At 43.9% G+C, this 26,642-nt stretch overlaps 1 protein-coding gene across 3 annotated transcripts in view; it reads left to right on the top strand.

The window, feature by feature from the left end:
* The window catches only part of NPAS2 (neuronal PAS domain protein 2), a 55,910-nt gene that overhangs the window by 14,991 nt on the left and 14,277 nt on the right, over positions 1-26,642 (top strand). For all 3 annotated transcript variants that reach the window (XM_037377651.1, XM_037377654.1, XM_037377652.1), the window contains exons 5-14: positions 4,249-4,369; positions 5,384-5,497; positions 14,644-14,762; positions 17,157-17,239; positions 18,141-18,247; positions 19,459-19,606; positions 20,203-20,284; positions 20,988-21,129; positions 21,850-21,956; positions 22,144-22,218. In XM_037377651.1, coding sequence (XP_037233548.1) covers positions 4,249-4,369; positions 5,384-5,497; positions 14,644-14,762; positions 17,157-17,239; positions 18,141-18,247; positions 19,459-19,606; positions 20,203-20,284; positions 20,988-21,129; positions 21,850-21,956; positions 22,144-22,218 — 1,098 coding nt within the window. The remainder of the gene's footprint in view (positions 1-4,248; positions 4,370-5,383; positions 5,498-14,643; positions 14,763-17,156; positions 17,240-18,140; positions 18,248-19,458; positions 19,607-20,202; positions 20,285-20,987; positions 21,130-21,849; positions 21,957-22,143; positions 22,219-26,642) is intronic.

Raw genomic sequence — 26,642 nt, 5'->3', positions numbered from 1 at the left:
AACTCACAGCATTTGCCAGTCAGACCCTCTGACCCCAGGACTACGCAGTCTCTGGAGGAGGGTCCTCCCTGTCCTTCTTACCTGTTTTGCTGAGTGCAACAGTTAAAGACAGGCAGCAGGGTATTTCCAACCTAGAGGAGGAGGTACAGCTTTGCCACAGACTCTGCCTGTCCACAGACTCAGGCAGAAGGTGCTGCACCTGCTCACATCTGGAAGAGTTGGTGTCCATCTCACCCACCTTTTAGTCCTGTAACCAAGGGGTCTGTGCTCAGCACCTGCCCATGTGACAGTCCACAAGGGCTGGTGGGAAGCAGTTATGCAAAGGCATGAGGTCCCTGGCAGGGCTGAGCTGCTCCTGGGAGGGGGCCTTTTCCTACCCAGCAAAGCTCAGGCAGCTGCTTTGCTGTGTTGGGTCAGGGTGGGAAAATCCACAACAAAGCAACTGTACAACATACAAAAGCTCTGTGTGCTGTGTTGCTATTGCAGGGCAGCAGTGGGCATCAATGCAGGATACACAGAGTGATGCAGGTTGATCCCAGCACATGAGAGAAGAGCTGTATTTTTTGTGTTGATGTGAAAGATGCCTGTTGCATTTGCAGCTCTTCACCTTCCCATTCCTGCAGTGATCATGCCTGCTCAGTTCCCCTGCATTTTTTTTTTCCCCTGCAGCAGGAATAGCACATCATATTTCTTCTTCACCCAGCTCCCCCCAGAAGCAATGAACAGTGAGGAAGGTGCTGCATTTGAGAGTACAGCTGTTTCTCTGAAACCACATAGATATTTTAGCTACACACCAAATGATTGCAGAACTTGGTGTATTGTATTCAGAACAGACCAGCATCCATGTACGCAAAAGTGTTTTCTTTGCCTGCCATAGCTATCTGGGGTAAATAGAAGTTTCCATTAGCAAGGTGCCACAGCACTAGCTAAACTAGCCAGCTGCAACAAGGCTTTTACCATCCCATACCAGGTTAACTTCAACAAGTAGTTCCCACACCTTGCCCTGACACAGCCATCAACCCCCCACAAGGTTTCAAAAGTTCATCTACTGTCCACGCTGTTTCTCCATCCTCTTCAGGCCAATCCACCCACTTCTTGCCTCTGCTGCATCTGCCTCCAGGCCCCCTTTTTCTCCTGGGGCCTCTCCTACATCTAGGGCATGGTCTCTTCTCCCTCTGCTTCTTCCAGGTCCCTCTTCATCCACTGCCCCTTTCCATACCCCTTAGAGCTATTTAACTACTTAGCAGCAACCAGCCACAGCTGCACCTTATCCACATCAGCCAACCCACCGCCCCTGAAGCCAGCCCACAGCTGTATGTTATCAATGTTAATTCACCTGCCTTCATTCCTCTACAATTCCTCTACAAGATACATAGATTCAAAAGCGCAGAGTAGATTCCAAGCTTAGCAGCATAAATATGTATTAACATAGTTCATATTGATCTTTTATCTGCTTTGCCGGCCTCATTCACCAATGCTTTGTGGCTGTGTCTGCCAGTGGGGCAGAACTGCCTGCTGCCAAATAATTAGAATAATCAGACAAAGTGCAAACTGTTTTCCTCCAACTGATGCATTTTGGTCTGTGGTGATCAAATTTTGTCCATCTCTCCAGACACCGTTTTGCCATGGCACCAGATGTCTGCTCTTTGGATCTGGTGCAGATTTAGCTCTGAATAGCTTGCTTGGCATTTCCTACAGCTCCAGCAAGACTGTGGAATATTTGCTCGCTTCTCTCTATTTGACCTGTCAATATATTCTTGATTGACATATTGATCCAAGAATATTGTTGGAGTCTTGATACATACAAGAGCCAGAAATTCTGTTCCATGAGCCGCTTTACAGATGTGCCTAACCTGCAGGAGGCAAGGGTTGTGAAACACAGTAAGAAGTAGATAGCTTATCATTTTTTTCTAACTCGTTAAAAATAAGTGGGCATTTCCTAACAGCAATGATGCAAACCAAACATTAAATTCCAGATATGGTACATGATGGCAGCAACAGACATAAACGCCAGGGCTTGCAAATCAATTAGTAGCTGGTGCTCAGGGCAGGAGGTTGCTCTGAGGGGCGTGTGGAACAAAAATGTCTCTTGCAACTCCAGCTGCAGGTGTAGTCGCAGGCCTCTGCAGTTAACACCTTAAACAGAAACGACACTGCAGAACTGATACAGGTTTTGAATCAGGGGTTGTTCACAGTAAAGAGACAAAAGGTGGTATATCCTCAGGTCACTGAAGAAGCAATAGTGAGTCTGAAAAGTGGTGACAGCTCACATCTACTCCTCCTGCAGTTACTGCTGAGCGGATGGGAGATTAATTAACCTCCGTGAGACTTACGTGAAACTGGTGGATAAGTATCTTTATCTACCATTGAGAGGTAGAAAGGGAATGAGCAGGAAATATTACTTCTCTGAGCCTTGAACAGGAGTTGCCACCGCAGTTTCCCATCATGTGCTCTTTCTTCATATGCCCAAAATTACGTGAACAATATACTATATTTTGTGTAAATATAAATAGAAATATAATGTGTGTATAGAGATATATGTGTGTATAAAACAAATATATACATGATACAAATACATGTAACTGTGTATTTATACATACATCTACATGACAAACAATGTATGTATATATGTATTTATGTATTTATACATATATAAAAATATTAATCATGTACTGCATCAGTAGGATGGATATTAATAAGATATACACTAAAGTCACAAAAATAATTTTCAAGTATTCTTCACAAAAGGGATAGTCAAGTAACAAGCATATGTAATAAATACTTATAACTGAATAATCTAAAGTGATGTACTATTGCATCAAGATCAGCGTGTAAAACGTAGCACTCATTTTCAAAGTACACTCAATGCATTTAACTACTCTAAACAGGAATTCCACACAGAACAGCAGGCGTGGGTAGAAAGCAGAGGGAAACCAAAGCGCAATCTTACGTAAATACATAAATAAAATATGATGCTTAATAACTTGCCAGTCTCATACAGGGCTAACACATTTTCGACATGACTATGCAATCTGATAGCAGCTGCTCTGACGACACACGAAGCTGTGTCAGTGTGCCAGCTCAGCCCGAGGTAGTCTCAAGTGAGATGGATGTAAGTCAATGCCATTAGAGGGTCACTTTATCTCAGGACTTCCTTTCAGACGTGCTCTTCTAGCATTAGTCACCATACTGAACACAAGTGAGATCTTTCTCTTGGCAACCCTGTGACAGACTCTTTAGATGTGGCACTTAGGGACATGGTTTTGTGGTGGACTTGGCAGTTCTAGGTTAATGGTTGGACTCAATGGTCTTAAAGGTGTTTTCTAACCTAAATGATTCTGTGATTCTATGTTTCTTTGTCTTCTCCACCTTGGGATAGGGACATGGTTTAGTGGTGGACTTGGCAGTTCTAGGTTAATGGTTGGACTCGATGATCTTCTCCACCTTGGATATCCACCTTGGGATAGTCATGGTCTTTTGCACAAATCCCTCTCCTCTTTCTGTTCCCAAATCTCAGTACCTAGATCTCAGATGGATTTCAGGTTTGTGCCATGGGGCTGCAGATGCCCAGGCATTCAGCCCATGGCTGGCCAGAGGGCTTGTGCTGGTGGCCCCATGAAGTCCCTCTCCCCAGGGACTAACTACTGCTGCTGCAAAGCAATGCCTAGACTGGGGACTGCCCTTCTCCCTGCTCCCACCCGCCAGGAAGCAGGAAGGGGGAGCAACGGCTGCTGCCCTGAGGGCACTTCCCAGGACCTGAGCGGCTCCCCCAGGGAGTGGCTGGATCCGGGACTGACCTGGCTCTTGCAGCCAGTGACCTAAGGTGACTTCCATCCCCACTGCTCCCACTAGTCAGGGTTTTCCAGGGAGCGAGCAAGCTCCAGTGAGTAGCACAACAGGCCTGTGCACGGAGGTAGCAAGCAATACGGGGAGCCAGGCTCCCGTTTCCCAGCTCACTCTTGAGTCTCGTCATTTAACTGTACCAACATACCCAATACATCCGATGGTCTCTGAGAAATTTTAGGGGAGCCTCGCTGAGCGCTGAGAATTAAGCTGAGAACCAACCCACAGACAAGCGGCCGCTCTGTTTGCCCAGCAGTTTCCCCCCTGTTTTAGGGTCCCAGGAAATCAGTGGGGGGAAAAGTCCTGTCAACTGCCACAGGCTTTTTATCCACATTGCTGTGCATCTCTGCAAGTGTTGCTCGTCGTGATATTTCTATTTTTCTCAAAGGATCTTTTTCTTTACAGTGCGATGTCTTGGATCAGAATTTGTTAAATTTCCTTCCAGAACAAGAACATTCAGAAATTTATAAGATGTTATCTTCTTGTATGCTTATGACGGATTCTGCTTCATCAGATTACCTAAAAAGTAAGTTTTATTTTATCTTCCCCAGTAAGTGAAGAAGCACAGGCAGGATAAAGAATTTCTCTCAGAAAGAGGATTTTTATGTGATGTGTAATATAAAGGTTAGGTTCATAGCCTTTTAAAAGGATCTTGCGACCTGGAATGACCCTTTGGTTCTATTTTTAAATGAAACTCATTGCCTTTATTTTACTAGGCTAAGACTACTTGCAGTTGTGTTAATTATTAAATATCGTATCTTTTGAGACAGCTAAGGAAAATAGGTTAGCCGATGGAAACTGAGAGTTCGCCGGAGACATATCACATCTTAATTGATATTTCAGCCTGTTCAAGTAAGATGCTGTTCAGAGATATGCTAATGTCACATAACTTTGGCTTGCATTATGGTTGAAAAGTATCTGTAAAATCATGGCAATTTTTTTTCAATTTGAATTTTGTTTCTCTTAAAAATGCTTTTACTTGCCTCATCCTTATTCACTCTAGGAGGTAAGACGTAGGAAACCAGAAAACACAGTAATGCAATATGTACAGCTGCTTAATCTACTGTATATACAAAACCTGCAGCTGATAGCTAATATGCCAAAGTTAATGTAATAGATATTTTGAAGGTAATTAGGCATAGTTTTCCAACAGAAGATGTAGAACAGCTGTGAGTCATGAAATGCCTGACTAGAAAAAAACTATAAATGAAGGATCCAATACTCTCCTTTGCTACACCAGTCTATGGCAGTGTAACTCCCGTGATGAGGGTGGCGTAAGAGGAGGGGGAGGTATTCTCGAAGGCTGTCCCTGAGCTGCGGGCAGACCTGTGCACGGCGCTGAGCAACCTGCATCCCTGCAAGGTGCTTCACTGCAGAGGCTCTGATCCTGCAATGTATAGCACATTGGTGTATAGGACTCTGAGTGGCGTCAAGCTGCTCTTGTGCTGCCATTTGCAAGATTGGGGTTGGAAGACATTGTTGGTTGTGTTTAGCTTAAATAGTATATTTATTTCTTCTTCTTCTTCTTTTAACAATCCAGCTGACAATGAACTAGAGTTTTATTGTCATCTTCTGAGAGGAAGTTTGAACCCAAAGGAATTTCCAACATATGAATACATAAAATTTGTAGGAAATTTTCGGTCTTACAGCAATGGTAAGCTTTAATTGTATAAATGATACTTTAGCTGTGTAAAATAAAATATAAGTGTTGTTCCATTGAACAAAACAGGCTTTTAACTGCAAGGACTATTTTTAACATTATGGAGTAAATTCTGCTTCACACGGCTCTCGCAGCTGATTTACAATATCTGGATGATTACCTATGAAGAGTGGAATTGTGTTAATTGCTTTTGTTGCTGGCCTTCACTTGTTAGCAGTGATTCTAGACTTTGAGTAAGTTTGCAGATAATGGAAGTTTCAGAGGAGGGTTTGTTTGTACTCACTAATATTGTGCGCTAAGACTCTCCCTATTAGCTAACTAATAAGCTTGCTACCTTAGCTGCTGGCTTGCATTAAACACAAACAGCCAGAACTGATAATCTGCCAAATCTGCCCTCTCACCCTTCTCTGCAAAATTTTGGGGAAAGGCAGCAGCACCACGCAGCTGAGTGCCTGCACCCGCCACCCCTTGCCGCGGTGAGAGGTCCCCTGCCCCTGGTGTTGGAGTGGCTGAGGACGTTCCACCTGCCTCCCTCTCCAGCTGCCATTTTACATTCCTCTCCAGCACTGCGGAACCCAATACTCTCCAGAAAGAAAAAGGAAGAAATACAGTCAGCATAGTCACTAATGCACCACAGTAGGTCTAGGGAAACCATCTTTCAAGGGATGAAGAGCAGATTTTCACCTCCCCCATTCCCTAGCAGATTGCTGCACGGCCATTAGTGTCAGAAATGAAATACACTTTTATTACTTTCCCTTCTCCTGCCTGCCCAAGTTTGCTTTAGTTACTTGCCTGATTGAACTCCAGAGTGGCATTTCCAAAGTTGCTGGTATTGTTCCAAATAGGTCATCCTCAGCAAAAAAATTCCCCACCGTGCTTTCCAAAAACCGCACGTCACGCTGTGAAAAAAACATGTCCCTGTCCCCATTTAACTTTCTGCTCTTGCTCCACATGACTAGAATAGAAACCTACGTGCAGGATGGAGATATGTATTTCTTGTTTGGTGCCATCTGAACTGAGGCTTTATTTGTATAAAAAAATGTAACTGACTGTATGCTTTCTAGTTTGAATGAAGCGAAATGCGACTGCCTGACAGACGCGCACACCAAGCTGTTCTGTTTTCTAGAGCAGAAACCGGATTTCAGGTGCTGACTCATAAGGATAGATTTCTACCAGGGGAATTTCTGATCCATTTTCTTCAAGGATTTTCAGCCTTTTATTTTGGTGTGACCTTAATATTGCCTTCTTACCCGTTAAGATTTCATACCCAGGATTTGTATCAGTGGCTATTTCTCAGAAGAAGGATAAAACTTGCATTACAGATATCTTTCCTAGCTTAATGCATACAAACGAAATGGGAACATACTGCTTTCAGAAGACACCAAATCGTTTTCCAAAAGACCCGAGCTTATAGCTTGCAAATAAGACATGTCCTTCCTGCTTCAATTCTTTTTTTTTTACCTTTGCCACCTTTTTCTAAACATGCTTTATTTTGTCTCTTCCACTTTATTTCCATCTGGGCTGCAGTCTGACCCTCTGGTCAATAGGGAGAGGACAATCCTTGCCCCCACTCTGTGAGATGGTGCCTCCTGACCCCCTCCCCATCTCCCCATTGCAGAACAGCAGCTTGCCGATCCTGACTTTAGTTTCCCCAGCTCAGTGCAGAGTCTGGCAGAAATACTTGCTTCACCAGTGCGTCCCTAGCACAGCTCCCCCTTGGCCGGGGGTCACCCCCATGGCCTCCTCTGCCCTCCTCCACCAGCCTGGCTTCTAATCCAGCACCCAGCAAAGGTGGAAGCAAGTGCACTGGACTCGTGATGTAGCAGCAGCAAACTCTGTTTGCTTAGGAGCTGATAACCTTGAGCCAAGGACAGAGTGAGCAGCTGGAGGAAGGTGCAAGCCTCCAAAGTGGCTGTTGTTAGCTCCACCGGGCTTCTTGCATCAGACAGCTGCACCCTGAGCAAGGCACGGGGGACATCAGCTCAAGCGAGCACTGTATGAATGCAGCCACCCCTTGGGCAGCTTTTCAGCCCCAGGACTGGGTGCAAGCAGCTGTGCTTTGGCATGGGAACTTGTGGCATGGACATCTTTGAGTGTCTGATGGGCGCAGCAGTGGGCTGGGTTCCTCTGCTTGGCCTCCCACACCCCAGGATGCCCCGTTATCGGGCACTGTCCTCTCAGCCCATGCACCCCAGGGCTGTCACCTGCCAGATCTACCAGTAATTGCTCTCTTCCTCCCATGAAATAAATACCTGTTCCCCAGCCAGCCCCTCTCCAGGTGTGAGGCCAAGCGGGTGAGAAAGACAGGGGTAGGAAGGGTAGTGGGGGAGAGACATATCGCTCACAGGCCAGCACTCATCATACCAGCATAGGATCAGCTGGCCCCGAATCCTGTTTTTTGGAGGTGTTTGTGAAGGAAGGAGGCTAAGCTAAAGATAAGAAAAGAGTTTGCTGGGGGAGAAAGACAGAAATTGCAAATTAAGCTTAATTAGCAGGAGACGTTCCTTATAAACGTATTCAAGAATGCTTTTCCCTGTAGCTTTTCACAGCAGTGGAAGTGTGAGCATGTTTTTACACATGGGAGACTGATACAGGATGTTCTTCTCTAAATAAAAATCTCTGCCATTCCTTTTTAGTCACCCAACACCAAGTTCTACCTTTGTTTCCAGTGGTTTGCTGAACATACTCTGAGTCCACCCTGCCTGCACATTCCTGCCGTAGGGATGCCAGAGCCTCTGTGGCCGGGGAAGCTCTTTTATCCCTGGGTAGGCTGTATCCCATCAGGATACTTAACTATTCCATTCTCATTAATGTAGGTCGTGGCAGTGGCAGTCCTAAAGAATCTTTCACCTTTCCTTCTCACTTAACCTTCGCTAATGTTTTGAAGAACTGGTAGGTCCTTTTTTGCCCTCTTTAACAAAAATGTCACTAGCTTTATTCTACTTCCACATAACCTTTTGCATAACTTCCCTTGAATTATCATCTTCTTAGATCATTTTATTATTGTTCATTGCTTATGGAATGGTGGTGCTTGGGGGAAGGGAGGCATGTGTGCTGGGGTCCCAGTCAGCTTTCCCCCCTTCCTCCTCCCTTGTACCTTCTCCGTTAATCGCCTTGTGACTTATGGCTGAGAACATCATATAGGGATGGGTTTGAATGGATTAATGTGAAGGATTGAGGTTTAGAAAGCCAGTTAGGGGCTTAGCTGCTCTCCATAACTTTAGGGGGAGCTCTGGGGCTTTAAAGGCCATTATACTGAGAAGCCAAAGAGAATTTTTTTTCTGCTAAAATAGAAAATGTACCTGATATCTACCAAGGTGACTTGTCACCAGGATTGCCATCAGGGAGCCAGATCACACACAACCTACATGAAACCCATGCTGCTCCCCCCGAGGAGCACTCACTGCCATCTTCCCCATCCCAGAAGGGGCAGAGAGATGCATGTGCAGCCCCCAGATATTGCCCAGGAAAGTTCACATGTGTCACAGAATGTGTTCGGTCTTTCAGAAGATGCCCGTCCCTAGAGCTCCTGGGCTTTGCTATAGCTGGAGGCCAGAGAAGCTGCACAGCCCAGTGCCAGGGTTAGTAAGAGGGTCCGTGCTTGGGCTGGTCCCAGGGATGGAGTGCAGGAAGCTGTACTCCATAATGCCTGCTGCAAGGACATTTCTGTAGCTGTATCTACACCAGGGATGTGACATGAGCTGCCTGGACATCAGTGAACCCCCCTCAAATTAGCTGTGCCCAAGCGAGAGCAGCGAAACAGTAATGCAAGCTGTGCAGAGTGACTGCATGAGTCATCGGCTGTGCTAAATCAAATACAAGAGATTTGATTTTCCATTTGGGAGGATTATATAATCATCATTAATTAAGCTTCAATGAGAATAGCAGGACTGTAACCTGACATGAAGACTCAGGAGTCTCTTCAGAGATGGGAGGCGGACCATGGGCCACTCAGAAGAGGAAGGTGGAGTTACCTCTCTGCTTCTGTGAGAAATGCCTACTCACTTTCAGAGCATAAAGGGGTTTTTTTATTTGCAGATAGGAATCCTTCCCAATATTTTTATATATTTCAGGTTCTGGTCCTGTAATCCAGATTTTAATAAGAGAGATTAATATATGCAAGCATCTAAGGGAGCTGAGTGCCATCCCTGTACCTGTTGGCCAGTCGTACCTGCTAAGGGACAGTCATCTCAGCATCACCAATAAACAACGCAGTGTCTGAGAAGGGAGGCAAGTAATAAGGACAACCCTCAAAAACATCCAAGGAAATGCTTAGCTCCCTGTATAAAATGTCAAATTAAGTGAGAATAAATTATTTTACAAAGCCGCTTAATAGCTCGCTCTGATAAGAAAAGATAAGGTGGGCTGGATATATCCCTCCTGTGAAAATTGTTTTACATTTGTAAACAGAAAAGATCTCCCATAATTATATAACCAAGTATTGGTTTTGGTATCCTATTTCTGAGGTGACATACTTGCTTAAAAACTCCTGAAAGGGACAAAGCCATAGTCCTGCCTTTCAAAGTGGTCACCCATATAGAAAAAGATTGCCAGCATCTTTAAAGTGGCAGATCCATCCTTTCATCCACAATGCCTGAAGTTTTCCTCTCAAAGGAGGCAATAACCATCATGTGAAAAGAGTTCCTAATCAAGTAATATAATTAAATATTAGAGTGGAATTTTAAATTGTGCATTTTTGTTCCCAATTACATGGAAACTCAGGAAGTATCTGGTTACTGGATGCTAATAATAGCAGATACTCTACTGTTAGCTGATATATCTCTCAGAGATAAGAATAACCATCAGGAAAATTATTATGCTGAGGAGAAAAAAAAAAAATCTTTTCACTCCCAGTACAATTAATCCAATCTAAATTCCTTTTTAAAAGAAATAAACAGATTTATACAGAAGATACATTGATCTTGAGCCTGTGTAAGCATATGTAGAAACATCTGATAATGAGAATAACTCAAACTGAAATGAATGTTTTGATCAGAACCGACAGCTGCATATTATTATTTGCTATTAATGATATTGTAGGAGCTGCAGCTAGCAATATGCAGCTCTTATGCCAGGCTCTCTATGGGCAGTTAAGAAAAAAGGCACCATTCCTGTCCTAAGGAATTTACTTGGGGTTCACATCAACACAGGACAGTGAGGGGAGAAACAGGAGGAGGAAAGAGGAGAGAGTAGATCAAAGTAGACAAATGATGTATGGACACCGTCACTGTTACTCTGCTGAAGCTACTGAGTGCAGCCTGGCTTGTCACTAGCATTTTAGGTTTCTTCATTATATATATTAATTGGTGAATATCCTGTTTATCTGTGGTCTGAATTTATTTACATGAAACAATCTTGAATTTATGCTGCTCTGTTTGGCTTGTAATTTTTGAAATCACTGTTCAGTTTGTTTGACAGTCGCTGAGACTGGTTCTTTAAACATTAACATCTACCGACAAAAGAGGAAGGAGGGATTTCTTGTTTCAAATGGTGTAAATGAGAGGTTTGCTGTTATAGGAAGAATATGTTTTAAACATCCTAAGTTAAAAGAAGATGACCGAGCAACTGACTGCTGTACTATTATTAACTGAATAATGTGGCATCTGGGGTTTTTTAAACACATTTTCATTCATTTTTTGTGGCATGATTTGTATCCCTGAGGATAAAAATCTTTTTGTCTGTGGTAGTTAAGGGCTAGGTTCCTTTTATATATTCCTTATTTTTAACATCTTGTCCTTAGTGTCCTGGTGTTTTGTTCTTCTAAAATAAATCAAACAACAACAACACCCACCCTTCCCCAGTATATAGGCAAATCAGTTTCTTTCTATCTTCTTACACGATACTTGAAGTTAATTTAAGACTTCTACAAAAGAATTCTGTGGTAGCTCTAGGAGCAGCAGGTCTGGTAGGTAACAGCAAAACTTGTTAAAAGTCATGCTGAGGAGCATCAGCTAACCAATACATATAAGACAACTGTTTTGCCTTTCTGATTGTGCATTTAGCTTTGTCACACGACCTTCTAATTCCCTATTCAAGATATTTTGCATAGATCATTTAATTGTGAAACACACATGCCCTCATTTACCTGAGGCCACCTGTTTATGGCCAGCTTAACATTTTCATCAGATGCCTTCTGACAAAAGCACTCCAAGACCTGTATTTGACTCATAAATACTAGTATCATCATAGCCTCAGACTTCATCCTATATTTTCCATTTGACTGTTTTCCTGTGGTGCTCTCAGAAGGTTTGCTACTGAACGGTGCTACTTCAGGATGTTGTGTGTTTCTTTTAAAGAGACTTGAAGAATTATAAAGTAGGATTTTTCAGAAGGCGTGCTTAAAAGATTACCCCAGGTTTGTTTTGGTGTGGGTTTTTTTTTTTAATTCATGTAATGATCTCTTTTTTAACTACACTTTTAAATTCATGAGCAAAAAAAGTTGAAATTTGCTGACCAGCTGCAAGAGCAGAGCAAAATAGGCTGTGCAGATAGAGCTGTGGAAAAAACAGGTATCAACAAAATAAGACAGGCAGCAAAGTAATTCAGAAACAAACGGGGGGAGTGGGGGGGGGGTGGTTTCAGTTATTGTAGTTGTTATTTTCAGGTAGAGATGTACATTGCAAGGTGGTGGCTACCTGCCTACATCATCGAGGCTTTTAATGCTCTGGGACTTTGCCAAAGGCAGCTGAGTATGGAGATGGAACAGTAGCTGTTGCAAGACAGGATGACTTTCAGCCTGGCCAGCTCTGTCTCATCTCCTTGGGCTTATTCTTTCACTGCCACTTAAGTTCAACATGCCCAAATGTTGTGATGAAATCCCAAACTTACTACACAGCTGTCCTGTACCATAATTATTACCCTTTTAGTATTGCATTTACCTCTTGGAAATACAATTCTCTTTTGTAAGTGCCACATTCAGGGATGTATTCTGCTGCCTTCTGGGAATGCATCTCAGGCTCATGGCTGTTTACATCAAACAGCTGAAGTAAAAAAGCCATCTGGTCTTTTTGATGTGACTTGGTCTCCGCTCAGTCTCCACTTTCTTCTGCAACTGGTGTCATTTGCAAGCCCAGGGCTTCACTAACTACATTAACTTATCATACCTGTACTTCAGAGGCTTGAATGTACTTCTTAAATTTTCATATCTTAGAGCCCATCCTGCAATCATTTGCTACTGCACTTGGCTATTACAGAGAGAAACGGCCCCGTTGAGTACAAATGTGACAACATATTAGCTTGGAAGTATGTTTTTACAATGTCCTTAATGTGGGTTTATAGCAATCCCATTCATTTTTAAACAGGACTGACTACAGAAATTGACAGACTTGCACAAAACAATCATACCAAAGTGGAACCAGTAACTCTTTACTCAGGCTTCTCCTGCCTCCTGTAGCTCCTAATTCTTTCTTTTTTTTTACCACCTCTTGTATTAATAATCCCATAGAAGCCCACATATATGCACATAACCCCAGGAGCAGAACGGGAATACATATTCCTAAGAAGTCCCCAGAGCAAGTGTGCTTTGCTGGTAAAAAGGAGGAGAATTTTGCCCGTATTTTTATCTCATCTCACTAACCAGCCAGCCATGCCCTCCAGGCTCAGCTGCAAGAGAGGGCTGTAATCTCTGTGGATGTTCCCATCTGTGCTGCCTTCTCAGATGAGGAATCTTTCTTCCCCTTTTTGGTGCAATATAGATTGTGCACACAGTGACCTAGACCAGTTAATCACAGGTGTGAATTCTCTTCAGAGTACTTATTTTTCTGTCTCATACCCTGTTATCCTTGTTATCAGCTATGTATTGTTATTCTAAGGCTTTTAATAGGTTGAACTGGGTTCCAAAAGCTCATGTGGTAAATTGAGACTTCTTCCATCTCTACAATTTGTACTCGGGAACTAAAGCCCAGAGCAGAAGCACCTCAAAATAAAAATTGCCAGTTATCTCCTCCCCAGATAGAGAAGCGAAAACTCTTCATTTTCACAGGAATGGACATGCTTATTCCTGCTTTGTCCTGTGCAAGACTATAGGAAACTTCATGAAGTTGCATATAGCCGCCAAATAGTAAGGAAAGATGGTTTCATATTAGCATTAATCCCTGTTAGCATTAGATTAACTGATATTGCTGCACTCTGGCTCCTAGATGGGACCTTCTCGGCCCCCAGGGAAGGAAGATGGTTGGGAAAGGCAAGAGTCCGTGGGGCCAGCCCAGTTCCCACTGCAGCTTAGCACACAGTTTTCTTTCACTGCTGTGGGAGGAGGATTACTATCTCTAAACAGCTCGAATTTGGATGGAGAATTTGCATGATGTCATTCTAACATGGGACTGTGGGCTAGCTTAAGGCAACACATTCTTTTGGCAATGCATCTCTGTTGCAGGAGGTGCCAGTGGGCTCTCAAAGCTATACAAGAGCCATGCAATCATGAAAGATGCAGATAAAAAACCATTCACAAAATCCGTAGCCACATGGCATCCAGCTTTTCCTTCTACCCAGTGTTTCAGGACACAGCAGGCCATCTGTAGGCTCACCAGAGATGCCCAGTTCTGGAAGCCAGTGCCATACATGGTGTCCTCTTTGCTCTTCTTTAAAACAAGGAGAACTTGAGCACACTGGGGACGGTTCTCCTTAGACGCAGAAGAGGAAGGTGCATTTCAGCAGCTGAGAATCACAAGCAGCCCCCTGCTACCTCGATGAAGCCTGGCTGGCCATGGGCCCAGGTGTTTAGCCACAATGACTTGATAAACTCTCTGCAGCTCCCTCCCTTGCCAATGCTTTTTTTCACTGCCTCATGGAAGTTAGGGCACTAGGCATGCTACAGCATATATTTTTTCTTGTGAGTGGTGAAAAAGAGGAATTGGATGCTTGGGGTTTCTTTCCAGGAAGCTGGTTTATGCTCTGTAATAAGGTTTGGCCTTATTTTTATCAGGATTAACCTATAAGATTCATACTTGAAGTTAAGCTCTGATGTCTTTCTGCCTAACATGACTGACTTGGGTTTAAATATATGCATATCAGCTTTAAAAGCTTTTAGAGCACTTCTCTGAATAAAATTAGTATTAGTACACTTCAAATGTGCAAAATATTCAGAGAGAATAAATCTCATATGAGGCATGACTCTGGGTCCTGTTTTTTTCCCTACCTAGTGCCTAACTCCACTTGCAATGGCTTTGACGAGGCTGTCCCAAGGGCTTACAGAACATCTCCAGGAAAGCAGATCTGCTTTGTTGCGACTGTTCGTTTGGCAACGCCTCAGTTTTTAAAGGTAAGTGTGTACCCTGGGTCCCATTCATTTCAGAACTTCTCAAAACACTTTCAGACGGGGTGACAATGCAAAGTTCTTCGTTTTGCTAATTGAATGGATTACAGATATCACATTTCATGCATAAAAATCTAGTGAAGAGGATTATCAGTGTGAGCCGGGATCTGCAGAGGCAGTGTCACTTCTGCCCCCCTTGCATGGGAAATGGAAACCTTCTTTGCGTTAGGGATTGCAGAGTCACTTTGAAATTGGGCTCTCTGTTGCTGCTTTCTGTTCCTGCAATGGGACAGTGTACAGACGGCCACCAGCACTTTCACCTGTGTCCCTCAGTGTCTTTGGGTGATCGCTGCTAGTTTCCCTCCCCCCCAAAGCCTGGTGGTAAGATAGCCACTTGTGGGAATGAAGATAGACCACCCAACCTTGTGCCTGGCACTGCGCTTCCCTGATTAACAAATACGAGCTGCCGCATCAGGTGTCCCATCCTCAGAGGTTAAGAGAATTGAGACCTAGGCGGTATGAAATCACTGCTCCCTTGTCCTGGCTCCAGTATTTCTCTGGGACTTGCAGGGCACTCTCAAGTGATTCATGGCCCCAGCAGGCAAGTACAGTCCCTTCTGGGTAAGTGAGGACACTTCCCATAAATCTTAACCACAGGAATCATGTTGGCAGTAGGGGCTGGAGTTAAGGTTCTCTGGGAACTCTGAAAGCAAATTCCCTTGCCTTTTGGGTAGCTAATATCTCAACATAAACAGGGAAACGAAATGGGCTGCACATGGCAATGAGCTGCCCAGTGTTAGCGAGGAAGCAGCTGCTGAACAACCTGGAGAAAGTGTTAAATGCCACAAAATCCTAGACAGCAATCTCTTCAGTTCACCTGAGTGACTCACTTAACCCCCGCTCTTGACTTCCTCCTCTAAAATGAGGCAAAAATATTGCTCTGACTGGCTAAGTCAGGCAGAACCAGCATTTTGGTTGCACACAGCAATGTTTGCATGTTGCGCCTTGGATTTTAGAGTACGTTCTTGGCATCAACATGGATTTTGGTGTAAACTAGAGAGGGAGAGAGGGAGGAATCTGAGGCTCTAGAGAGGGAGGAATCTGAGGCTCTTTGCCTCTGTACAGCCAGCAAATTTAATCAGTTTTGTGAGTGTTGATATGTATCAAAGAAATGCTTGATGGCAGCACACCTCAGCTTGTCCTCTGGTCCCAAGAGGGTTTAAAACATTGGTGGTCTGAAAGACTTCTCTCCCCAAGAGGGCCAGCAGAGAGAGAAGTGGCAGTGGAGATGATGGGAGGGTGTCGCTGAGCACTTGCATGACGCAGGGGCACATGGCACCAAGGAGCAGAGGGACAGCAGCATTGGGGGCCAGTGGGCAGGCTGTCCTTATCGGTGGTGATGGAGACCCTCCTGCAGCAGAGACATGGGGGACGCAGTAACCCTGGATGCCACCAAATCCTGAGCACTGATGCTGGGAAGTCCCAGGCCAGAGGTCTCCAGGCTGACTCTAGGCAGCTCATGGAGCTGGAGTTTCCCCTGCAAACTGTCTGTGAAAGAGAAGCCAGCAGAGGGGAGCTGCAAGCAGGCTGGGAGCCAGATATGGGGCATGTGGCCAGCCTCAGACCATGCACAGCCATGCACCATGGTGCCATCCTTCCTGCCCTTCCCACCTCCACCCAACCACTAATCACTGCCAACTGCCTCCTGATCCTTATCCTTTGGGGCAAGGATGCCCTGCCTCACAGACAGCCCTGTGTCCTGCCTCCTGTAATTCACTCGTCATTCTCATGAGCACCGAGGGCTACGGTGAGTCTGAAGGGCCAGCTTCTTCACTGCGGGAGCGCAGCGCAAGGCAAAACCACTGCCCTTCACCCACCTGGCGGGCCCTGTGCAGGCTGCCTGCTTGAAAAGCCATTTACTCCTCCACAGCTGTTGAGCGGAAAGGACAGCATCCCCCTTTCTCAAAGAGGGCTCAGAGGGCAAACATCCAAAGGGGCCAGGCAAGGGCACTGGCTATATTTAGTAATTTAAAGAGAGTGAGGAAAGACATGGCAAACCCAGGTGGGACCGAGCACAGGCTGGATGCTGGGAAGGGGCACTGCTTCTCGGGGCCACGGGCAGCACAGCCATTGCACCCAGGCACAAAGCCATAAATGCTGTGGCACCCCAAGGAACAGCCTCATCTCTTAAGCCCATGTGCGTCACGAGTTCTTCTCCCCAACTCCTGCAAAAATGTTGGCATTGATAAACACAATAGATCGCTCTCTGGAATTGCCAGGAAACGTGTGAATCCTCTGTTTTCTCCTCTTACGCACCGTGTATTTATAGCTCAAGAAAGCTAGATGAAGCAGAGGAATGAAGCTGCAACTCTCAGTAAGTCAGTTTTCTTCACCATACAGGAGATGTGCATTGTGGAAGAACCTCTAGAGGAATTCACATCAAGACACAGTCTGGAGTGGAAATTTTTATTCCTGGATCACAGGTTGGTGACAAGAAAAGCACTCCTGGTTATGTGTGGTGCTCATCTACTGCTATTTTTGTGAGCGCAATTATTTCAAATAGCATTCCATTTCATATCTAAGTCACATGAACAGGAGGGTTGCCACTGAAATTCCTACAAAAGCTGATGTTGACTATTTTACATTTATTTTTGCATTTATTTTTATCAGTCTTTGAAGCTTCTCAGGAAAAATTTGAGATTAGTTTGTTCTTGTTTCCTTTAAAATATCAGTGGACCAAAGTCTGTCACATGGCAAAAAGATCTAATTATTATACAGCTGCAGAAATCATTCTTTCCAGATCCAGCCGTTGACTATGTGTAATTCCCACTGAGTTACAGAGGGAAAGTCTATGCTGGCCTGAGACAACTGTGCCAGCAAAGGTACAAAGCAACTGCCTCAGCATGCCACAGAGTAGTTCTGCAGGCACCCAGAGGGAAGCGGCACAGATGATCTCCCCTCCTACCCACCCAGCCCTGGCAGACGGTGGCTTCCTATCGCCTCACCATGCGCATTCCCCTGTGCAGGGACTGCAGGAGCCATAGTAGAGCCCCTGACCAAGGAACGGCCAGGGAATGGCTCCCTCACACAGCAGGTTCCTCTGTGAAGGTCCCTGAGAAGCTGAGTTGCTTTCCATAACCACATTTTCCCTGGAAAGATGGGGTCATCATAGGCTTGTCCTGGAGGGACAGTGCCCACCAGCACTGCCATGCCCAGCCAGGCATCCCAGGCATAAGGTGGGGAAAGTCAGGATCTGGTCCCGTGGGGTGGATAACTGTGTACCAATGAGCGAGAGCAGATCTGGATTTTTTGCATATCCACGTCAACATGCAGAACTGCTTGTTTTGTGGTTTATGAATTCACTTACATTGTGCCTAACCGCAGAGCACCGCCGATTATAGGATACTTGCCTTTTGAAGTGCTGGGTACTTCTGGCTACGACTATTACCATATAGATGACCTAGAGCTGCTAGCAAGGTGCCATGAACACTGTGAGTATCACATGGCCCAGGTTCCTGTGGAGTCACTGGGACATCTCTTTTCAGTGCAATGTAGTTTCAGTTAAAATTGGTTTAAACTTGGGAGGGGAGGTTTGACCCTTACCTCACGCCTGTATGTTTTAGCGGAGCTGTAGCAGACTGGGGGCACTGCAGCTGATCGGCATCTGAGCCAGACTTATTAAGCTCTGAAAAATACAATTTTACCTTCTGTATCCCCAAAAGCAGTCAACAAGATTCACTGGATGGATAAAATATGCCAGATTAGACCCCTGCTTTATTAGTAAAGAATATGCAGGAATAGTTCAAGCAACCTCAGAGGAGATCTTATTTTATAAAATTCTTGAGGCTTGTTTACCCTAATGTTGTTCACCATGTATTTGGGATTACCTGTGATTATTTAAATGTAGTCTATTAAAATTTAATTGAAAAATTCTTCCACTAAGTAAAGAAAATGGGGCAATGCTTTTCAAATATTTCCTTGCAGAACTGGCTGAACATCTCAGCTTACCACCTCTGGGTGTCCTGAAAATATCCTGTCAACATTAGTTTTGATATTTTAATAAAATATAGAAAGGTGAAATATGTGCATGTTTGGGAACACCTTGAAATCACCGGGGATGAAAAGCAGAGATTAATTTTGTCGGTGAATCTTTAAAACCTTCAATACACCCCAGTTTATTGCAGGTTGAATGCTTGCCAGTCTGGGAATTTTCTTTCCGTTTCAAATTATTTTTGTCATTGCACAATGTTATCTCCTATACTCACTTCATTCTGAATCCATCTGCACACAATACTCATCTTTTCAAGCATTTTTATCCTTGTACTTTTCTGCTATAGAATGTAAGATGGTAACTTAGAAATTAATCCCAGATGCCTAATTAAGCAGTATGTGATCAGCACATAAACCAGAGTAAGATCTATGTTTAAATTGTAGCAGACACTAATGCATTAGTGTCCATACTTAAGGTTTATTGTACTGTATAGGAATGTACCACTCGAAGTGTCAGAAGAAGGTACCTGCTGATCTTTGTGATTTTTGCTGTACCATAAGACTGACAGAACCACTCACTCAAAAGGTGCCTAGACTCCTGTCTCCCTTGAGAACTGATGGGGCCACAGATATTTTTGTCACTCTTTTCACATTTCATGTCATTTTCACGTTGGAAATTGCTCTACAAGCTGTGTGTATTTTCTGCTGACAGTGATGCAGTTTGGCAAGGGGAAGTCGTGCTGCTATCGGTTTCTGACCAAAGGACAGCAGTGGATCTGGCTCCAGACCCATTACTATATCACCTACCACCAGTGGAACTCCAAGCCAGAGTTCATTGTGTGCACACACATGGTGGTAAGGTATGGAAAATCTTATCAATGGACGGGGACATAAAGGACAGTAAGATAAGGGCATCCTCATGACTGCCAGCAATTATCTCTTAAAAACATAATGTCTTTTACATAACAAAAAATTAAGCCTGAACTCTCTGAAGAAAATGTGTTCATTGTTGAAAAATTATCAGAATAAACCTTACTTTATGCTAAGTTTGATTTCTCAATCATGAGTTTAGGGGCAGATAAACTTAACGTTTTTCCATTTCGTGCAAACAGAGAGAGTAGACAGGTCCCTTAACTATTCCCTTCCTCTAATCCTTATGTTGTCTTTAAAGAGATGTGTGGAAGCTTTCCAATGAAGTCATAAAGTAGTTGTAGGATGTGAACTTGACCTTTATATATACTTCTTTAATATAGTTCTTGACTTCAAGAAGATAGGAACAGAGGAAAACCTGAAAATTAAAACAGTCTCTCAAAGGTTATTCAGAAGCATTTGACTTCAGTGATTTTTCAGCTGTTACAATAATATGTTCCTTTGCTTGCTTAAGGCATACTTTATGAAATATAAACATACCACGTTGATATTGTTGACATAACATAGAATTTTATTTTCCATTCAGTTATGCAGATGTTCGGGTGGAAAGGAGGCAGGAGATGGGCTTGGAAGAAGTGTCCTCAGAGGTTGTGTCCTCAGCACTAAAGGTACAATGAGGAAAGCTTTTTTTCATTATTATATGTAGTAATCACAACCTTCTTCCTTTATTACCCTCACCAAAGACTCCGGCATTGTCCTTCTGGGTGGATCCCCTTGACTTCAGAATTCATTGCTCCACTTGAATAATTTTAACGTAAATCAGGTAAGATCATGAAAAGATAAACCTGGGGATCATTAAAAGCCACAAATCAAGTGGAACATGGGCAGGAGCAATGTGAGATATCTCCACCTTTCCTTGGCAAGGTACTACAGTTTAAAGATTCATTTGGACATGTTCTGGCAACCAGCCTCCTTGGCTGCATCTCAGTGATCTGCTGAGGGAAGAAAGAAAAGCTCCTCCTCAGAGCACGGCTGAGTGTCTCACAGAGGTTGCAGCTGCTGTCACATCCAACTGAACACAGAAGAAAGATTCAGAAAAACATCTGAAGGCACAAAATTACTATGGCAGCAGCTTGCTATTTATTTCCAATTCAGTGATAGCTCCCTGTACAATGCAGTAGTTAGATGCTGTTTGGAAGGGACATTGACACCTGTGCCTAGGTCTTCTGCTGGCCTACCTGGGATTAGTTCTGCTCAAGCCATTTTAGGCCAGCCAAAGAACCGGGTGTGCAGCCATTACTAGTTGCATTTCAATATGTTTTTACCCCGACAGATGCAATAGCTCTTCCCTTTTTTGGGGGGTTGTTTTAGGACAATGGTGCCAGCTTGGATCCTGAACAGCACTTTAATGCACTTGATATTGGTGCCTCAATCCTCAGCGCTAGTCGGACACCCTCGGTATCATCCAGGAGCTCACCAAAATCTTCCCACACACCCAAGTCGGACCCAGCATGTGAGTGGCATTTCTGGGTTACTGCATTATTTTTAATTTAGCCAAGTTAACAGAATGTGTGCCTATATACCGCAGTTGCTGATTTAACAGTTATTTATGAGGTATAGATGATACGTGTTTGTCATTGACAATGAAGTGCATAATCTGAAATGGTAACATACAAGACACAAGGTTCTAGTGCAGCCACATATACACTGGAAAATGAGTAGCAGGACTAGCCGTGCGACCTGCTGTCTCAATCTGTTGTGAAAATGAGGATGTCTGTCTTCAGATTTGCGGGCATCAGCCTGAGCAATATGAGGCCCCTCTACACTTAGATGAGTAATAATGGTCTCATCAAGACTCAGAATGCTCCAGCCTTGAGTTGGGCACACCTTATACACTCTTTCTCTGCCTTGGTCTGGAAGAAAAGCCAATGAGTGAATCTAAATTTGCAGTTATTTGGCCCATATGAAGGGAGTTCCAGCTGGTTTAGAACAGCTCTTCGGTTCTGTTGCTCTGTTCATTGGAGCACAGATCCATAATCTGTCTCATTTACTTTTATCTTTACCCAGATCCTCCTTATCAGTTTAATTTTACTGCCATTGTAGTCAACAAGAACAGCCTTGGCTCCTGCTGGAATTTAGCCAGGCCATAATAATTTCTAGCTAGGTGTCATTGTAATACTTCAAATGGGGATGATCTGTAGTGTGTGAGAACTCACCAGTACTTTTCTTGCAGCTACACCAACAAAGCTGATTGCAGAGTCTAACACTCCATTGCCAAGAACACCGAGCACACAGCAGGATTTATCCATGCACAGGCTCAGTCAACCTACTGCTCTTCAGGTAACTTCACACCGAGTCATCAAAATAAGCAGACGGTGTAAAGCATGTGCCACATATGCAGCTTAGCAATTCAAAACGACTTACACAAAAGCCATGGCATTAGAAGAAACCTAAAATTTAAAGGAGCCAAACTGATAAATAAAGTTGTTTTGGTTTGTTTTTAACCTAGGTTTCTTTGCTTTCTCAGCCTCCATGTGAGCTTCTCCCACAGCAGCTGCTGCCTCAAGCAACTCTGCAAAATCAGCCTGCACCTCTGGCACAGGTTGGTTGGGGATCTGGAAGTGGAATAGGTCACTTGCTTATCTCCTGGTATTTTCTGGGTTTGGAGCTTTTACGCTAAATCTCCAAATTTGGCTAAAATCTCCAAATCTACCAGCTCTCAAATGCTTAAAATACTGTGGAAAAGTAATCTGAGCTGTAAATGTGTGTGTTTAAACATATATCTGCATACAGGTATTCAGAGCAGAAGCCCAGGTACACATAGGTTCAGGTGCACACACACATCTATTTCACAGGAGAACAACAAACAGATGTAGAAAGAGTTTTCAATTTTGCTTCTACAGAATCACGTTCCATCAAAATCAAAGTCACAATGAGAATTAAAACCAAAACCTAACAAAGACACCCAGTCCTCCTAAAAGCACCTTTGTTTCACTATGCTGATGTGGAACTAACCAGCAGCAAAGGACACACCAGTTCAACAAAACCCATTTTGTGAGTGTGCCATTAATGGTCAGGATACTGCTGGAGACAAATTCCTTCAGTGAAATCTATCAGCCCGTACCCCAAAGGTGGGTGATGGCCAAAAAGCCACCTCAGTGTTCCATTTGCAGTAGATCTTGAAGGAGGAAATTTGAGTATCGTGTTCCCATCACATTGTTTCTATCCTCTGGTCATGCTGTGATGATACACCTCATTATCCTCTGAATTTAGAAATGACAGAGTATTCCTAGACCTAGGCTGCTTGTACCATTAGTACCCTGTACTCCTTCACAAGATCCCAGGGTTTCTTCCTGTAGCATATAAAACATCCAAAGGCCTAAGGATCTCTGCTTTAAAGTAACAAATTCTCATTTATCTTCTATGTTTAATATTCTTTTCACGACTCCACACCAGCATGCAGCAAAGAAAAAGCATATCAATTATCTGCTCTGAGCATTCATTTTCTTTTACAGATATTTCTTTCTGTTATTCATTAATGCACTTCCAAACATCAATTAGTTTATTTATTATAAACCCGCACGTGTTTTGTTTGACATTTTTCTACCTCCCTTTCTTCTCTATCAAAGCTCTTTGTGAAGAGATATTTTCCAGTCGTTTATTGAGAGCCTTGCTGCCTTGCCCTTTCCCAGTAAAACGCTCTTACTGGCACACCAACTCCATTTCTTTTCCACCACATCAGAGCACCGTCCAGTCACACAGACACTGGTTAAGCCTCTTCGGGCCAGTTAAACCTCTGTGAAAGGAGAAGGGCTGACTGGAGTCTGAACGCATAGCCAGCCCTCTGGCAGCCCTCTTCTCAAACGGCAGCAGAACCACAGCAATGCTCCTGGCGAAGCTCCAGATGGAGCTCGATGTGGAGCAGGGAAATAACGCCAGGACGCTGCAGCCCAGGTTGCTGATGCTCACACTCCACAGTGATACTCCTGGGAAAAGTACCAAATCTCCACACACTTGGGTGATTTTCATAAACTGTTATGAAATTTATGAACCTATTCTGTACTTCCTACCTTAAAATAATAAACATGTCAGCCTACAGCAAGATAATCCATTACTTAAAAGACAAGGTGCCTGCAGCACTAAGCGAGACAGGGACGAAATCCAGGTACGCATGCTTCCCCCCACGAACACTTCCTTGGTTTCCTGGTTGAACGTTTCACGGCAGTTTAGTGGCAGAACACAAGCTCGTGCTTTTAGAAATAGCATGACCAGGTGCCCCACTGCCAGCCCAGAGCAGGAGCTGCACAGGCTGCTCCCCGCTGCCTTTCTGCCGCTCGCCCTCAGCTGATGGTGACCGATGGCAGGGGCTGAAAGGCAGAGTGCCGAGCCTGGCCACGCTGATGGGCGTCCTCGCAGCTAACGTTCATCTACGGGGCAGCAGCAGAGAGGAAGGACATTTTAAGCAGCCACAACCACGTCTGCAGCAAGCAGCTAGCTGCCGCCTCAGGCACCATCTGCTTGAACTTTGATTAGTTTTATTTCAAGCAAAGGCTGTGATGGTTCTGTCTCCGCCAAAATGCAATTTTAGCTTCTGCCGTGTTTGTCTGAATGAACAGACAGCACAGTACTAGATGTCGCCTGAATGTAAATGGTTTACTTTAAACCAAGTGCTCCCTATTAGAATATTTGTTTGTTTGCCTTCCTCATTGTAATAAATTAAAATCCCCTACAACACAGCGGTTGTTGATGACTGAATAATAATTAGCACTAATAATCCATTTGGGATTGCGCAGGTGTTATTCAGAAGACAGAAAGAATGAACAAGTTGTTCGGTGAGCTGCAAAACTAATGAAACCCATTTTCCCAGGGGCTGCGCCTTGCAAGGCCGGTGCATGGAACCAGCCTTTCCCGCAAGAGGAAAGGCTTTGCTCAGCTAAAGCTTTCCTGAAATTATAGCACCCTGCTAATTTTGAGACACTCACAACTTTGTTGCATGTCTCTAGCATTGGCCAGAAGGATTCAAAGTTGGAAGGCAGGTGGAAAAGAAAGGTTTAAAAGAAACTACAGAGCTAAAAAATAAATAGGGTCTCTCTTCTTTACTTCTTTTTTCTATTGTCATGGAACTTGCAGGAACAGGATGTTTTTGGTGTGTCCATCTTTTTGTTCATCACATTTGAAGTGAAGGACCATCCTGACAGATACAGGGGCCGTAAGTCTCCTCCCCTGGCTGCAGCCCCCTCATCACCTAGAGAGAGAGGGAGTGAACCTGGTACCCTGGGATGGCACCCAGTGAAAAGAAACGCCCCTCTGCAGACACAGTTCAGCTGGCCTCTTTCAGATGTCCATGCTGGTGGAGTCATGACCCACTCCAGTGAAGTGGCCAGTCATGAAGTGCCAGTCCCACTCCCTGGGCTGTACAGCCTGTCTGGACCATCAGCGCCTGTGCACCAAGCCTGTCCCTACCGGAACATCTGCCGACATGATCCCAAAATTATTTAATCGTTTTAAGAAACCAGACTAAAATTACTGCTGGGTTGTTTCTTTTTTTGTCTGCATTAACAAACCTGGATTAAACTGCTCAATTATAGATAGATATCTCACTGGTGAAGTCTTCCATGCTTGACTGTATCTGGAAAGCCGGCACTTTTCTATGTATAGCTTCTCTAGGGATCCTACAGATGTTTGTAAATACCTAAGTGAGATGAAAAGCAACTTCATCTGATGCCAGTGACAGAGTTAAAGCAGTGCTTTCTGTGTAACATTTTGAGTTAAGCTCTTTTAATTTATTATACAATTACAGATTTCTCCCCTAATTAGTAAAGCAGTTAATGATCTTGAGATAAATACTCACTGGTGAAGGTCAATTGCTGTTAGCGTCTCATTGTACAAAAACAATAGAAGCTCTGTAATCACAGGGGTCATGGCTAGAGTTATCAACAAATTTGGAGGTTAGAGTGGGAAAGGGAAAAAAGGAAAAGAGAAAGTTCCTTGTCTTCTTCCATAATGGCTTTCACTCTAGTATACCAGCTAATTGTTGTTCTTAACTGTATTAATACAAAAGGCATATGAAAAAGAGAACAAAAAGACAGTACTGGATGAATATGCTAAATATAAGAAGGTGCTGAAAAAAATTAAGGAATAATAATTTAAAATGTGCCCTTGCATTCAACTCTGCAAAGCAAATTCAAATTCAAAACTAAGACCTGGAAATGGATTTTATTTCTTATTGAAGTATAAAATGCTTATAAAATTATCTGTTATAAAATTCCTTACATTTATTAATTGAAGAAATTTGGATTCCTTTTCCGAATTGTCTTCAAGGTGTTCACACATTAATGAAAAGTTTGCCATCCACAAGCCTGGCAGCTAAAATTAAACTTTCGGCTACAATTGGTTTTAATTCTTTTCTGATAAGGACCCTTGTTGAAGTCTTAAGAGTAATCCTCACTAACAGAGTTCATATACAGAGAATTAAGTTGCAAGACTTGTCTTCTTAAAAAGTTCTTTTGTACAGACCCAAGTTAAGGCAGGAATTAGCTGCATCTCACCTAAGCAAGCCGTTGCTGCATAGCGTCATCCCACTCCTAAAATCAGGGTACCTGGGACTCTTCAGAAACATGGAGTCAGACTACAAGAAGCAGCACCAGACACCCCTTTGAGTCACATGTCCTGGTACCCAAACATAAGAGGTTTCCACTTGTCCATTCCTTGGGTTAACACTTTAGCCATGGACTAGAAAGAGAGAGACCCTGCTCTGACTTCTCCCCTGTAACACCAACCAGATGTAACACAAACTGCCCTTCAAGAGCTTTGACATAATTTTTCTGCTCTGGGGGAGGACGCGGGTTGCAGATGACAGGGCTGCTGTCTGAAGGCACATGTGCCACGAGTCACAGCACCAGAGGCCAAGTGCTGACGTTAACTCTGCTTGTGCAGACGGAGCAAGCTGTGCATACTCACAGATACCTGCCACCCAGGTGAGCTCTGAGGTCCTCTGCCAGCAGCAGCCACACATGCCACCCTTAG

Source organism: Falco rusticolus, chromosome 2 (assembly GCF_015220075.1).
Source record: "Falco rusticolus isolate bFalRus1 chromosome 2, bFalRus1.pri, whole genome shotgun sequence".
Lineage (NCBI taxonomy): Eukaryota > Metazoa > Chordata > Aves > Falconiformes > Falconidae > Falco > Falco rusticolus.
Note: the sequence above shows the minus strand (reverse complement) of the source record. Positions and strands in the feature narration are given on the sequence as shown.